Source organism: Giraffa tippelskirchi, chromosome 6 (assembly GCF_054371585.1).
Source record: "Giraffa tippelskirchi isolate mGirTip1 chromosome 6, T2T-mGirTip1v1.2.pri, whole genome shotgun sequence".
Taxonomy (NCBI): Eukaryota; Metazoa; Chordata; class Mammalia; order Artiodactyla; family Giraffidae; genus Giraffa; species Giraffa tippelskirchi.
The window spans coordinates 95,723,278-95,737,540 of NC_137280.1; the positions used below are offsets into that span (position 1 = coordinate 95,723,278).

A 14,263-nucleotide genomic window follows, 5' to 3' on the forward strand; every position below is an offset into this window, starting at 1 on the left:
TGTCACCTGTACAGATTCCTAGAACCACCACCACAGTCAAAATACAGAGCTGTTGGGAACTTCCCTGGTGGTCAGTCTGTTGGTTAAGACTCTGAGTTTCCACTTCAGGGGACCCAGGTTCGATCCCTGGGCCAGGGAACTAGGATCCCACATGCCTCATGGCCAGGAAACAAACAAACAAACAAACAAAAAAAAAAAATATATATATATATAGCTGTTAATTCACAAGGGAGCTCCTTCATGCACCCTCTTTATGATGTCCACACCCACCCTGTTTATGGTGTCCTGACCATGGAGACAGAAGCCATGGTAGTTGTGTTACCAAATCTTTTTTGACCACTAGATTTCAAGTCATGATTAAAAAGCAGAATCTTGGGAATGATGGTTTTTTTCTTTAAACCCCTTCAGTTTTTTGTTTGTTTCTATTTGGGGTTTTGTTTTATAGGCAGAAAGGAAAAACAGAAACAAGAGGCTGGGGTTCAGTCTTTCTGAGAAGAAAACACACATACACACACCTACTCCTCTTGAGTAGGAAACTCAAAACCACTCACAACCAAATACCTTGTCAGCTACAGCGTTTGGCCACTAATTGAATCCTTCATAGGGACCGCTGAAGGTCAAACACGGGAGGTAGGGAAATGGAGACATCAAAAGAACCATGCTGTGTGAAACACCAAATAGTCTGCCGTCTTCCGATTTATGGAGCCAATTCCTAACAGGTCCACGGCAGCTGGCTGCAAAGAGGGAAGCATTTCTTAACAGGAGCAGGTACCCCCACTCAGAACAGGCTGTGAGAAATAAATGTGTTGTTTAAGCCAGCCAATCTGCGAGATATTGTTATAACAATCCAGACTAAGGCAAGGATCCAATCCTGGATCCCAGTTGCCTTTCGACGTCTTGGTCTCCTCATTCTTTGATGGTTCCTTAGCCTTTGTCTTTCATGACATTTTTAAAGAGAACTGCCGGTTACCTAGGTAGAATGTCCCTCAACTTGGGTTCCTCTGGAATATGCTCTGCTCAGATTGAGGCCGTGCATTTTGCACAGAAATTCCACGGAGGCGCCACTCAGAATGTCCTTCTCTGTATCCCATGGTGGCTCCATGAAGCCACTGTCTTTTTTAACGATGTTGACTTTGCTCAGTGGGCTATAAAGATGGTGTCGCCACTGTAAAATTACTACTTTTCTCTTTGTAGTTGTTATGTATCTCGGGGGGAAATACTTCGAGATAATGCAAAAATCCTCTTCCCCACCAGTTTCTAGCATGGATCCACGAATCCTGGAGTAACAATCAAAGAGTTGTTTGCTCAATGGTGATCTTCCATTTCCCTCATTCTGCCTACATGCATTAACCTGAATTTCAGTGGTGCTCCTTTATATCCTTCATTCGTTGTACACGTACTAACTAGACGAGTTGAATGGTCAGTCACTTGCCTAGTGAGGGACGAATGGACCCCAAGCCAAGAAACCTGTTTCAATTCCATCAACCCCAGAACTCTCCTGGGACTTCCAAACCCCGCCCCCAAGATGGCAGCCCGGGTAGGAAGGGTGGCGCCCTCCGGATCACGTGGTCGCGCCGACGCCGACGTGGCCTCCGCCAGACTCCCTACGTGTCCCTCGCCGCGCTCCGTCCGCCGTCCCTGCCCCGCGGAACCTGATCACAAGATGGCAGCGCCCAGCGGAAGAAGGAATGGCAGCGGCGGCGCGAACTTGTGGGTCTCGCTGCTCCTGGCAGCCGTGGCGTTGAGGCCGGTGGAGGCGGTGTCCGAGCCCACGACGGTGGCGTTTGACGTGCGGCCTGGCGGCGTGGTACATTCTTTCTCCCAGAACGCGGGCCCTGGGGTACGTGCCTCAGACACCCTGGGGGCTTGAGGGATGGTGCTAGCCGGGGCATGACCTGGGGAGGGGGAGCTGACGGGAGGGGGCGGGACCAGGGGGCGGCCCCGTTGGGGGCAAGGCCTGAGGTTAGGGGGCGGGACTTGGTAAGGAAGCGGGAATGAATTAAGAGGCGAGACTCCTGGGGGCTGGCCTCTTTGAGGGGGCTGGGTCACTAGCCTCAGTCCCTAACTCATCTCACTTGCCAATCGTGCCCAAGCAGCCCCATCCCTCAGACCCTGTGTTCTTCAGTGGCTCAGTTGTGTCCGAGTCTGCGACCCCATGGACTGCAACACGCCAGGCTTCCCTTTCCTGCACTATCTCCCGGAGTTTGCTGAAACTCTTGTCCGTTGAGTCAATGATGCTATCCAACCATATCGTCCTCTGTCACCCCCTTCTCCTGCCTTCTATCTTTCCCAGTATCAGGGTCTTTTCTAATGAGTCGGCTCTTCACATCAGGTGGCCAAAGTATTGGAGCTTCAGCTTCAGTATCAGCCCTTCATCCTTCCAATGAGTATTCAGGGTTGATTTTCTTCAGGATTGTCTGGTTTAGACTCAAGTGAGCCCCTCCTTATTGGAGGGCAGGATGGGCCCAGAGGTGAGGAGAGGAGAGCTGGAGGTCCAGGGGCCTATGCCTCCAGACCCCACACAAGGTCGTTCTGCCTCAGCTCTGACCAGGAAGGAAGTGGACAGATGTTGCTCTTTCCTTCCATTGCACAAGGCCCCCCATCTTTTTCATTGAAATCTGAGGCCAGACCCTCCTTATCTAGAGGCAGCAGGCCTAGGTCTAGTCTAGCCCATCCTCAGCTTGTTGGAGAAATTGCTTTCTCTCCCAGTCTCCCTTTCCAGTCTAACAATGATATCAATAGTCAGTATTTGTTTATTACTTCCTTATAACCCGATGTTGTGCCAGATTCTTTATGTGAGGCCCATTTTCCAGGTGAAGAAACAGTAAGCTTTGCACTTGCCCAAGGCCCACAGCAGAGCAGAGATGGGCCCCAGGTGTCCCTGCTTCCAGATTTCATGTTCCTAAATGGGTGGGTGCTGGAGGGGATGTGATCTCCCCCTTCTAGAAGCCGCATGGGTTGTTTGTCCAGAGCCAGGAGCTCCCAAGCAGGGAGGCTGGTGGGAGAGTTCCAGGCCTCCAAGGACATCGGCTTCCAGGGACATCAGCCAGAAGGCTCTGACTCTACCTCCTTCCCCTGAGTGTAGATACTCAAAAGCAGAATCTTCTTGATTCTGGATCTCAGAGGGACATTCTGAGACCCTGAACCTCCAGCGCTAACAATTATCTACTACTGAGACGTTTTTCTTTCCATTCTCTAGGACAGATATACCTGCGTGTTCACCTATGCGTCTCAAGGAGGGACCAACGAGGTGAGTTGTTCAAAACTCCATGTAGTTTAGAACAACAGCATCCATTGTCGTACAGACATGCTCTCTAGAGGACAGTGGATTATTCTTGCCTAAGCGATAAAAGACAGTGCTCAAGTCCAATGGTGATGGCAGATTCTACTCATAATTCCATAGAGTGAACAGACATATGGACAGAAAGAGGGATGTGAGACCTGAATCTGCCATTCTCATGAGCCTCTGTTAGCAGTATTGTGTTCCATCTTCTATGCTGAGTAACACGGTCTGAACAGCTTAAAACAGTGCCCAAGTATTATTGCATCATTCTTTTTTTTTTTTTTCAATTGTTTATTTTGGCTACCCTGGGTCTTCGTTGGGGCACGTAGCCATCTCTAATTGTGGTGCATGGACTTTGGAGCACAAGGGCTCAGTAGTTGTGGCACGAGGGCTTAGTTACAGTATGTGAGATCTTAGTTTCCCAACCTAGGATGGAATCCAGGCTCCCTGCATTGGGAGCACAGTCTTATCCACTGGACCACAGAAGAAGTCCCTGTCCCATGGTTCTGAAGGTCAGAAGTCCCTGTCGGCTTAGCTAGATGCTTCTCAAAACCAAGATCAAGGTGTCAGCCTGGCTGGGCTCTCACCTGCCGGCTCTGGGGAGAACCCTTGCCCAGATTGATTCAAGTTGTTGGCAGAATATGGTTCCTTCCAGTGTGCGACTGAGGTCCCCAGTTCCTTGCTGGCTGGTTTCTCCAGCTGATGGCAGAAGACGGAGAGAGATTGGAAGCATGAGACAGGCATAGTGCACCACATCACCACAGCTGACTTTGAGGAGGTAGCATGTAGAAGCTCAGAGCAGCCCGTGGCTGGTGGCAGGGAAATCTGGGCTTCAGCCCTCCAACCACAAGCAACTGAACCCCACCACAACCAGGTGAGTCGGAAAAGGACCCCAATCTCCAGATCTCTAGGTGGGAATGCAATCTGGCTTCCACTTTTATTTCATTTATTTTATTGACCATGTCATGCAGCCTGTGGGATCTCAGTTCCCTGACCAGGGATCAAACCCACGTCCCTTGCATTGCAAGGCAGTCTTAACCACTGGACCACCAGGGAAGCCTCTGGCTGACACTCTGATTTAGCTTGTGAGACTGAACAAAGGACCCAGCCCTGCCACACCCAGACTTCTGACCTATAGAACTGTAAGCTAATGAATGGGCGTCGATTTTAAGCTACTAAATTTGTGGTAATTCTTCACATAATGTAGTGAGTTGAATGAGGTCCTCCAAAAAAGATGTGTCCACATCCTACTTCCTAGAACCTGTGAATTTACACAGTGTCTAAATGTCCTCCAGTGTCTGCTGGAGGACAAAATTACCCCCAGGCGAAAGCCACTGGGCAAGAATGATATGAAGTCGGGGCTTCCCTGGTGGTCCAGTGACTAAGACTCTACACTCCGAATGTGGGAGACCCAGGTTCAATCTCTTGTCAGGGAACTAGATCCCACAAGCCCCAACTAAGACCCAGCGCAGCCAAATAAATAAATAAATAGATAATTAGAATAAAAGAGTGACATGAAATCCACTTTCCTTATTTTGGATACATCTAATTTGTAAATAAAAGTAGATGACTCCCAGCAACAGTATTGTGATGAAATGTAGTGAATGCCTGGTGACACCCTTCCCAGGGGAACCAAGGGTTGTTGCAGCCCTTCCCCCTGCCGCCAGGACCATGGGCATCCTGGGATTGTCCACCACTCCCTCAGACACCTCCGGGCCTCACTGCTTCTCCAAGCAGTCCAGTCCACTGTGGGATGGTGACAGGTGGTAGAACATTCTACCCCAGTCCATACCTCTTAGTAGAGCCATGCCCTGTCTCGGGCTCTTGATTAGTCCCAAAGTACCTTCTCCTCATCAGCACATTCCCTGCCTGTTTGGTTGTGAAAGTGAAACTATTAGTCACTCAGTCATGTCCGACTCTTTGCAACCCCATGGACTGTAACCCTCTAGGCTCCTCTGTCTGTGGAATTCTCCAGGCAAGAATACCGGCGTGGGTTGCCATTTCCTTCCCCAGGGCATCTTCCCAACCCAGGGAACGAAACCAGGTTTCCTGCATTGCAGACAGATTCTTTACCATCCAAGCTACCAGGGAAGCCCATGTGTCCATGGTCAGTTCACTGGATAATAAAATCGTGATGTCCCCAACCACCTTGCAGTTTACCAGGCGCCCCGAGCGGTGGTAAACCAGGCACATGTTGTGTTTCATCTTCAGAACCCTGGGAGGCTGTCATTACCCCCACTTCACACACGAGGACCTGGCAGCCCCTGAGGCTGAGGACCCAGGCCCCCTCAACTGGAATGTGAGCGAAGTCCCCAAGGTGCAGACCCTTGACCACTACCCTGAGGCAGGACACAGCCTGCATCACCAGCAGTGCCTCCCTGACAGGACCCTGCGGGTGGACAGTTCACGGGAGAGCCAGGCTCACTCTTGGGACAGCGGCTGGGTCACAGATTCTGAGCCTGCAACAGGCTCAGTTCTTCCATTTCAGATGAGGGAATTCTTCCCAAAGGAAACACCTCAGAGCAGATGTGTCTGGCACTACCTGTTCCAGTAGCACTGGCCAGAACTATGGTCATCAGAGACCGCCGGCCACCAGTGGAGCACGGGAACACGACATTGCGACCCACAGGCTCTCTGGCTGCTGGCTCACTGCCCTGTTGGCAGGAAACAGCCCACTGGATCCTCTGTATCTGCCTGTTAGAAATGAGAACTTAAGTCCACACAAAGCTCACACGTGACTGTTCAGAGCAGCATGATTTGTCATAGCCAACAAGTGGAAGCCACCCAAGTGTCCCTCAACAGGTGATGAATGAACACAGAGTGGTCCCTCATAACACAGGAGTATCACTCAGCAATGGAAAGGGGTGAGGCCCAGACACTCTCTACCATGTGGACAGATCCTGAGAACACAATGCTCAGTGAGAGAAGCAGGCACAGAAGGGCACACAGGGTGTGATTCCACTGATGGAAAACGTCCAGAACAGGCCGATCCACAGACAGAGTGGTTTCTTGGTTGTCAGGGACTGGGGGAGAGAGTGGGTGTGACTGCTCATGGATTTAGGACTTCTTTGGGGGGTGGTGAGAATTAGATAGGGGTTTCCTTTGTGGCTCAGACGGCAAAGAATCTGCCTGCAATGCAGGAGACCTGGGTTCGATCCCTGGGCAGGGAAGATCCCCAAGAAAAGGGAGTGGCTATACAGGTGATGGTTGCACAGCTCTGAAAGTACTAGGAAACACTGAAGTGTGCAATTAAAAAGAGCATATTGTGTATCATATAAACTGTTTGTCAATAAAGCTGTTAAAGGTAAGTGAACTATTGATACACATGCAACCACTCAGATTAATAAGACATGTGTTAGGCAGCGTGAGACTGACTGACTCAGGAGACCGCGGCCTGTGTGATTCCACTCAGGTGGCATTGTGCAAAGGCACAACTATGAGGACAGAGCAGATCAGTGATTACTGGGAATTTGGACAAAGGGACTGACCTCACAGGAATGGTGAATAGACAACTGGGGAGACAGAACAGATCGATGTCGCAGTTGGGTAACTCAGAACAGACACAGGGACTTCCCTGGTGGTCCTGGTTAAGACTTCGCCTTCCAGTACAGGGGGTGAGTGTTCAGTGTCTGGTTGGGGAACTAAGATCCCACATGCCACCTGACCAAAAAACCAAAACATAAAACAAAAGCAATATTGTAACAAATTCAATAAAGACTTTAAAAATGGTCTACATTAAAAAATCTTAAAAAAAAAATACACAAATGGGCCCATTTCACCATCTGTTACTTATCAATATATCTTAATGAAAAACAATAGCAGTGACCATTTACCTGTATCACTTACACCCGGTCGCTTAGATCCTGATCTCCCCAGCCTCCCGGAGAAGGTCACAGAGGCTCCGTCTGAACGGGCTGCCCCAAAACACACCCTCGTGTGAGTATATGATGCCAAAATCTGAGCCTCACCAAGGGCATCTGCCACCCACCCTAGCCTGCAACCTGAAGACCACAGTCAAGTTCATTTAACAAACCACTCAGAGGGAGGTTGGCCGTATTGCTAAGGAACTCTTGGTTTTCATTTAGTTTGCTTCATAGTCTTAAAAAAAATGTTTGCCTGTCATGGAACTTTTAAGAGCTATGGAAGACCATCCCAGATATATTTCATAGCATAAAACTGTGAGCCCTTGAAACTGTGGGCAGGAGTTTTTTTTTTCTGTTTGTTTTGTCCAGTTTTATTTTTTGGCCACACCGTGCAGCATGTGGGTTCTTAGTTCACCGACTAGAGATCAAATCCACGCCCCCTGCAGTAGAAGTGCAGAGTCTTAACCACTAGACCCCCAGGGAAGTCCCAGTAGTTTTTAAATAGAAAATAAATATATGTGTCCACTTGCCTTGCCTGCCCCACCTAAGTAATTGGCTCCAGCCTTCATGCTGCAGGCAGAAGGCTTCTAAGTGACAATTTACTCCCATCATAATTAACATAAAAACGGCCTTGTTTTTATTAGTGGAAAAGCTCTGGTGTTAAAACGGATTATCAGCAATTGGAGTCCACCTTTACTCTTTCGGAAAGACAAGACACTCATTTTACTAGCAAAGCTCAGAAACGCCTTAGGCCACCAGACCTTGCATTTGGCCAACTTTTCGGAGGCCCTGAAAATGAGAATAAACTGGTAGTGGTATGTTTTGGAACCATCTTAAAGTGTTATTAATTTTAAAAATGTTTTGGCCACACCCGAGTGGTATGTGGGATCCTAGTTCCCTGACCAGGGATTGAACCTGTGCCCTTGCAGTGGAAGACCTAACTACTGGTCCACCAGGCAAGTCCCTAAAGTATTATTTTCTTAATTTAATTTTTTAAAAAAGCTAATACATGTCATTCAGAAAGAGAAAAAAAACAAGAAAAGCTCTCCGACACCTTCCATCTGCTCAGCCCCCACCCACGTCCTGCATGTCGCCATGGTTATCACAGTCTTGCATCTTCTCTAAGACCTGTTCTGTGCTTACACAAGCAAGTATGAGTATACTGTCTTTGCTTCTTTTATTTTTGTTTTTATTTTCCCCAACGGACTTTATTTTTTACAGCAAAATTGAGCAGGAGGCACAGGAATTTCCCATATTCCCGTCCCCCCACCCATCATCCCTGATCAGAGTGCAGCCACATGGATTTGTGAGGGTCAGTGAACCTGCACTGACACATCAGCACCCCAAGTCCAGAGTTGACATCGGGGTTCACTCCCTGTGCAGTGCAGGCTGTTTACCATGATGGTGAGGCTGTGTGTCCTAGGTTGACCTGTCTGTCCTCTCTCCCCAGAAGTGGCAGATGAGTCTGGGGACCAGCGAAGACCACCAGCATTTTACCTGCACCATCTGGAGGTAAGCCAGGGTCCTGGGGGTGGGACCTCCCCCTCCTCAGATGAGGCACCTTTGCTCTAGGCGGCCTACAGACTGACAGAGCCCTGCAACCCTCCAGGGGTGGGGAGAGCTCCCTGGGAGGGCTCCCCAGGAGATCACCTTGACATTGAGGCCAAGACGGGGCTGGGGGGCTGGGAGCAGTTCAGGCAGTGGCCGCAGCCCCAGGAGAGGGGCCAGGCTCCCCAGACGCACCGCAGCCTTCATTGTGACCTTCAGTTACATTCATCATTCAAGGGCTTAACCTCCTGCCCGGGGGCTGACACCATGCTCACCCTTCTTGTAACCCCATGGCCTGGAGCCCAGTTTGAGGAGCCTGAGAAGGAGGTGCTCAGCCCCCTGATGGGGAGGAGGGTCTGCAGTGTCATCGGATCTTGGCCCTTCTCCTCTGGGCCCCATGGCCTGGAATGGATTGCCCGAGCAGAACTGATTTTTTTTTTTTTTTAATTTTTATTCATTTATTTAGCTGTGTTGGGTCTTAGTTTCTGCATGAAGGATCTTTGTTACGGTGCGGGGGGCTTCTCTTCTTGTGGCACACAGGCTCAGTAGTTGTGCAACAGCTCAGTTGCTCCACGGCATGTGGGATCAAACCGGTGTCCCCTGCATTGGCGGGTGGATTCTTAATCACTGGGCTGCCAGAGAGGTGCTGCAGAACCGATTTCTCAAGCATCAACACATGTCTGACACAGCAGCAGTCCCAGCCACTCTCTCACCCTCAGGGACTGGGGTCAATGCAGGGGACAGATCAAGAAATGGGATACGATAGAGAGCAGGGAAGGTGACATTTAATCAAAGAAAATGCATGCTGGCCTCAGTGCACAGTCCCCGTCTCCTGCGAGATACCTTGCACACAGCAGTAGTACCCCACTCCAGGGTACCAAGGAGTGTGAGGGTGGGAGCCCCATGTCCTCAACACGCCACCACCAGCCCTGTTGAGACCCTGTCTGTGCCCCTTCCTGGCCTCAGAGGGAAGCATCTAGAGGTGAGGAGCCGGGGTGGGGCCCCCTTGTTACAGGTTAGTCATCCAAGCTGCATCCCCCTGCCTGTAGACCATCATCTCACAAGGGCTTGGGAGTGCCAGTCCTCCATGTAGGCACAGACTTGGGCCACACAGGCCCAGAGCAGGGTCCTCATACTGCAGCCTCTTAGCTGACCCACCCAGCAGCACCCTCCTGGGGACACGCTCAGCTGTAGACACCCTCCTCTGCTACCTAGTTAACCCCTGTACTTCTCACCCTCTGAGGATGTCGCCCCGCCCCACCCCCACTGCAAACCTGGGGTGTTGTCCAGGGGATGAGAAGTGTTCAGCAAATGGACGCAGGTGTTCCTGTCCTCAAACAGCTCCTATGCAGAAAGGGAAGAGGCTTGTCCATCATGGAGCTGGAAGAATGTTCTGGCAAAGAGCAGATCATGTTGAGGGCACCTAGTCTATCCTTCCCAAAAATGGAATCCCCAAGTAGATTCTTAGGGAGTGGGGGACACATAGCCCCAGGCTGACCTGTCTCCCGACCTTTCTTTGCAGGCCCCAGGGCAAGTCCTACCTGTACTTCACACAGTTCAAGGCAGAGGTGCGGGGCGCCGAGATCGAGTACGGCATGGCCTACGTGAGTGTCACCCACACTCTGGGGGCTGCCTGGCTGCCCACCATGGACTATGCCTTGAAGACCCCCAGGTCAGGGGTGGGGAGGCGGCAATAATGAGGAGATGTATACTAAGCCCTTAGCGGGAGGCCTGGGGATCGCAGGTTGCAGTAGCCAGAGGGGATCCCAGTTGGCCCCTAGAGACCAGTCTTCCTCCAGTAAGGCTTTACCTCCAGTAAGGCTTTTCCCACTTATGTCCCCTGCTGGCCAAGCTGGCAGGAAGTCAGGAGGCAGGGGATGGGGTCAAAGTGGGCCCAGGGGGCAGGCTCACTGGTATTGGGAGGGCCCCACGTCCTTTGGCCCCAGTGACCTGTGGCTCACGGCTCAGCCAGCACCTTCCGCCATGCTCCTGACCCCCACAACCCCTTTCAGAGCCCGGCCACTCTGCAGAGCCCATGCCTGCTTCTGCATCTGAGTTGGGAACAGTTTGAAAACCACTTTATCAGCTCAAGAAGCAGAACCAACAAGAGACAGACATGAGAGATTCACTGTAGGAACTGGCGTCTGCTGTGGTGGCCTGGCTGTTGGCAGGGTTTCGTCCAGGGAAGCCTCAGCCCTTCCCCCTAGGCACCCCAAGGTTATCAAGGACCGTCTTTTTGATTTAAAGTCAGCTCAGGATGCACCTCTGTCACAGCAGTGGCCCCCAGCAGCCCCCCCAGGGTCTGATTGCCTAACGCTACCACAGCTCCTCCCAGTTGACACATCAGACTGACCATCAGTCTGTTAACTCATCACTCTCTTGGGTCTCTTCTTACTTTGCATGCATTCATGCTCAGTTGCTCAGTCGTGTCTGAATCTTTTGGAACCCCATGGACTGTAGCCCGCCAGGCCCCTCTGTCCCTGGGGAGTCTCCAGGCAAGAATACTGGAGTGGGTTGCCATGCCCTCCTCCAGGGGATCTTCCCGACCCAGGGAATCGAACCCACATCTCTTACCTCTCCTGCACTGCCAGGTGGAGTCTTGACCACTGCGCCACCTGGGAAACCCCACTTCTTAAAGAAGAGGAGCCTGGCAGGCTACAATCTATGGGGTTGCAAGAGTCAGACACGACTTAGCGACTAAACTACAACTACAAAATTGTGTCTAAAGTAGTCTATTCTTACTGTAAAACTCCATTACTCTAACTGATCTGAGAAAGACACAGTTCTGATTTTTAAGAATTATATTCAAGAGACTGCCACGCTTGTTTGCCATTTCCATACATCAGCTAAAGGGAAAAACTGAATTAGATGCCTCCCTCCTCGGATTTGTGGCAAGGCATGAGGTTTGAAGCCAGTTGACGATCTCATAAGTGGATTAACCTGCCGCTTCCACTGGATTCTCTTTTCTGTGCTTAAAAACGCATCTCGAGTCTGGCGTCTCTGCTACTCCAGGAAGCAAACCGAGCCATGTTCTTTCCCGATTAGAAAAGTTTCCACTTGTTCCCTTTCAGTCAAAAGCTGCTTTTGAGAGAGAGAGCGACGTTCCCCTGAAAAATGAGGAGTTTGAGGTGACCAAAACAGCAGGTAGGTGGAGGGGTTTGTGGGGCTGGAACCCAGGTTCTCCAGCAGGGAAGGTGAGAGAGAGGACAAGACCCCCATGAGGGGGAGATCTAGAGACCCCTGGTGAGAGGCCGCTATCCCTCCTGTAAAAAGGGCCACCTGGTAAATACTTTTGGCTTTAGGGGCAGACACCCCCCTTTGAAATAACTCGACCTGCCCCCTCAAGGCCAAGGCAGGCGTGAACCACTAGTCAGTGGATGTAGGTGGCTAATAAGACCTTGTTTTGTGAACACTGAGATGTGAATGTCATACTACATTCCCGTATCACAGGATGCCGTTTTTCCTTTGATTTCTGTTTATAAATGTAGTAGCCACTATTTGCTCACAGGTGGCAGGCTTGCTTGGCCCATCCCTTACAGAGAACAGAGGTTGTGAAAGTCTGCTCAGCTCCACATTGGGGTATGGGGGAGGGGTTGTCCTGGGCCCTGTGACAGGTTCAGGCATTGAAGTTGGGACCTTGTGTGTGCCGCGTGACAGGAGAGGCAAGGGGTCACCTCCTGAGGCTCAGAGACGCCTGTGGCCTCTGACCCCTGTTCAGCTACAGCCATGCAGGCCAGATGCAGAGCAGAAAGAGTGGGTGCTAGAGTTGGAGCTGGGAGGGGTGAGAGCAATGGGGGATGAGTGAGTGAGACAGTGGACATGGAACTGAGCTGAGTCAGGGAGCCTGAGAGTCCTGAGGGACAGAGGAGAGGTGAGATGAGCAACCCGTGTGGCCATGGGTGTCACCAGGCACCAAAGTGAAGAGTGGGAGGGGAGGGAAGGTGGTGGTGTGATTGGGGGTTTTAGGAGGGCCTGGAAGGAGGCCCGCCCTGCCCACAGGTCCTCCAGGGCACAGGGCCTGTTCAGAGCGGAGATCAAGGACAGAGGGGCCTGGGATGCTGGCAGACCCTGAGCCCCAGGGAGCACCAATGGGGAGGATAGACAGGGAGTGGGAGGCAGGCTGGGGCTGCAGAGCAGGGCATGGCCAGACAAGTTTGCCAGGGCAAACCTCCGACCCCCAGCTGTTCTCAACGTGGCAGAGGTGATCACAGCTTCTTCCACCTCAGCCTTTCCCGTGGCTTCTCATTGCCCTCCAGACAGGCCCTCGACTTCCCCACCTTCCCCCGTCCATCACTCATAAGCCTTTCAAGGCCAGGAGCCTTTCCTTATGGAGTCCACTTGGAGGCCCCTCCCCTGCTCTGCCCCCATTGTTGCCCCCACCCCACCCCCCAGCTCAGGACCCAGAGGCCTTGCAGAGGCCCGCACCGACCCAGGGTCTCTTCCTTTGCAGTGTCCCACAGGCCTGGGGCCTTCAAGGCTGAACTGTCCAAGCTGGTGATCGTGGCCAAGGCAACACGCAGCGAACTGTGACCTGAAGCCCCTCTGAGGGCGGCTTTTCCTCCTCTCCATGCAAGGAGCTGGACCCCAAGAGGGCCCAGTACTTGTTTTCTAGGTGGGATTGGGGGGGCTTTTGGTTTTCTGTCCCAGCTGATGTTGCCCCATTTGGAGGACAGCTAAAGCCCCAGAGTGGAGTCTGGAGGGCTAGGACTCACCTGGCTCCCACCTTCCCTCACCTCGAAGATTGTGGGTCTGAGACTCACTGCTCTTCTCATCAGAAGAGGCATCAGAACACATGGCGGGGGGCAGAGGGGCATCTCCCGGGGATCATGGCTTTTCTGAAGCCAGGGCATCCCCTCCTCCCCTCTGGGATCAGGCCGGGCTCCAGGATGTTCTGCGAGGGAGCCCCTCGCCGCCTGTGACTGCACACCAGCTGCCTTCTTCTCACTCCCCAGGGGACCAACTTTCAGACTGACTGGGCAGAAATGAAATGTTCTTTCATATTTAAATAAATAAGAACTAAAAATCACCCACAGTCTTGGCATCCGGCTCTGGTGCCCCCCCCACTGGCTGGGCTTGCAGGGCTTGGGGTCCCCTACTTTCCTTTGCTGCTGAAGACGGGCGAACTGTGTCACCCCCGGGCAGAGGGAACCTCCTGGCAGGACTTTCCTGCAGGTGCAGATGTGCGGGACCCGAGGCAGCCTCACCAAGGCTCACATGACCTCACCTGTGGGGCCACTCCTAGCCGAAGGGGAACTCGCCAGGGAAGACTGGCTCTTCTTTTTTTTTCTGGCATGGCATGTGGGATCTTACTTTCCCAACCAGGGATTGAACCAGCGTCCCCTGCTTTGGATGTGTGGAGTATTAACCACTGGACCACCAGGGAAGTTTCCAGACCAACTGTTCTGCGCCCTATAGTTGGCTTTGCTTATTTTTTTGAAGCTGGATGGCAAACTCGGTGACTTAAAACTAATAACAAAGCACCCACAGGCAAACAAAAATAAATAAATGAAATCCCCAAATGCCTCAGCCACTCCTAGCAGCAGGGCCTGGGAGTCTGACCCCTGCTGGA

The 14,263-nt window shown here is 51.8% G+C and overlaps 1 protein-coding gene across 1 annotated transcript; it reads left to right on the plus strand.

Moving 5' to 3' along the window:
- The first annotated feature begins 1,634 nt into the window (after nucleotides 1-1,634).
- On the plus strand, nucleotides 1,635-13,720 carry MYDGF (myeloid derived growth factor). The gene is made up of 6 exons (XM_081499660.1): nucleotides 1,635-1,840; nucleotides 3,200-3,250; nucleotides 8,597-8,658; nucleotides 10,217-10,298; nucleotides 11,766-11,838; nucleotides 13,145-13,720. Exons 1-6 carry the CDS (start codon nucleotides 1,664-1,666, stop codon nucleotides 13,222-13,224), a joined length of 525 nt encoding a protein of 174 aa, XP_081355786.1. The 5' UTR covers nucleotides 1,635-1,663; the 3' UTR covers nucleotides 13,225-13,720.
- The last annotated feature ends 543 nt before the right edge of the window (nucleotides 13,721-14,263 follow it).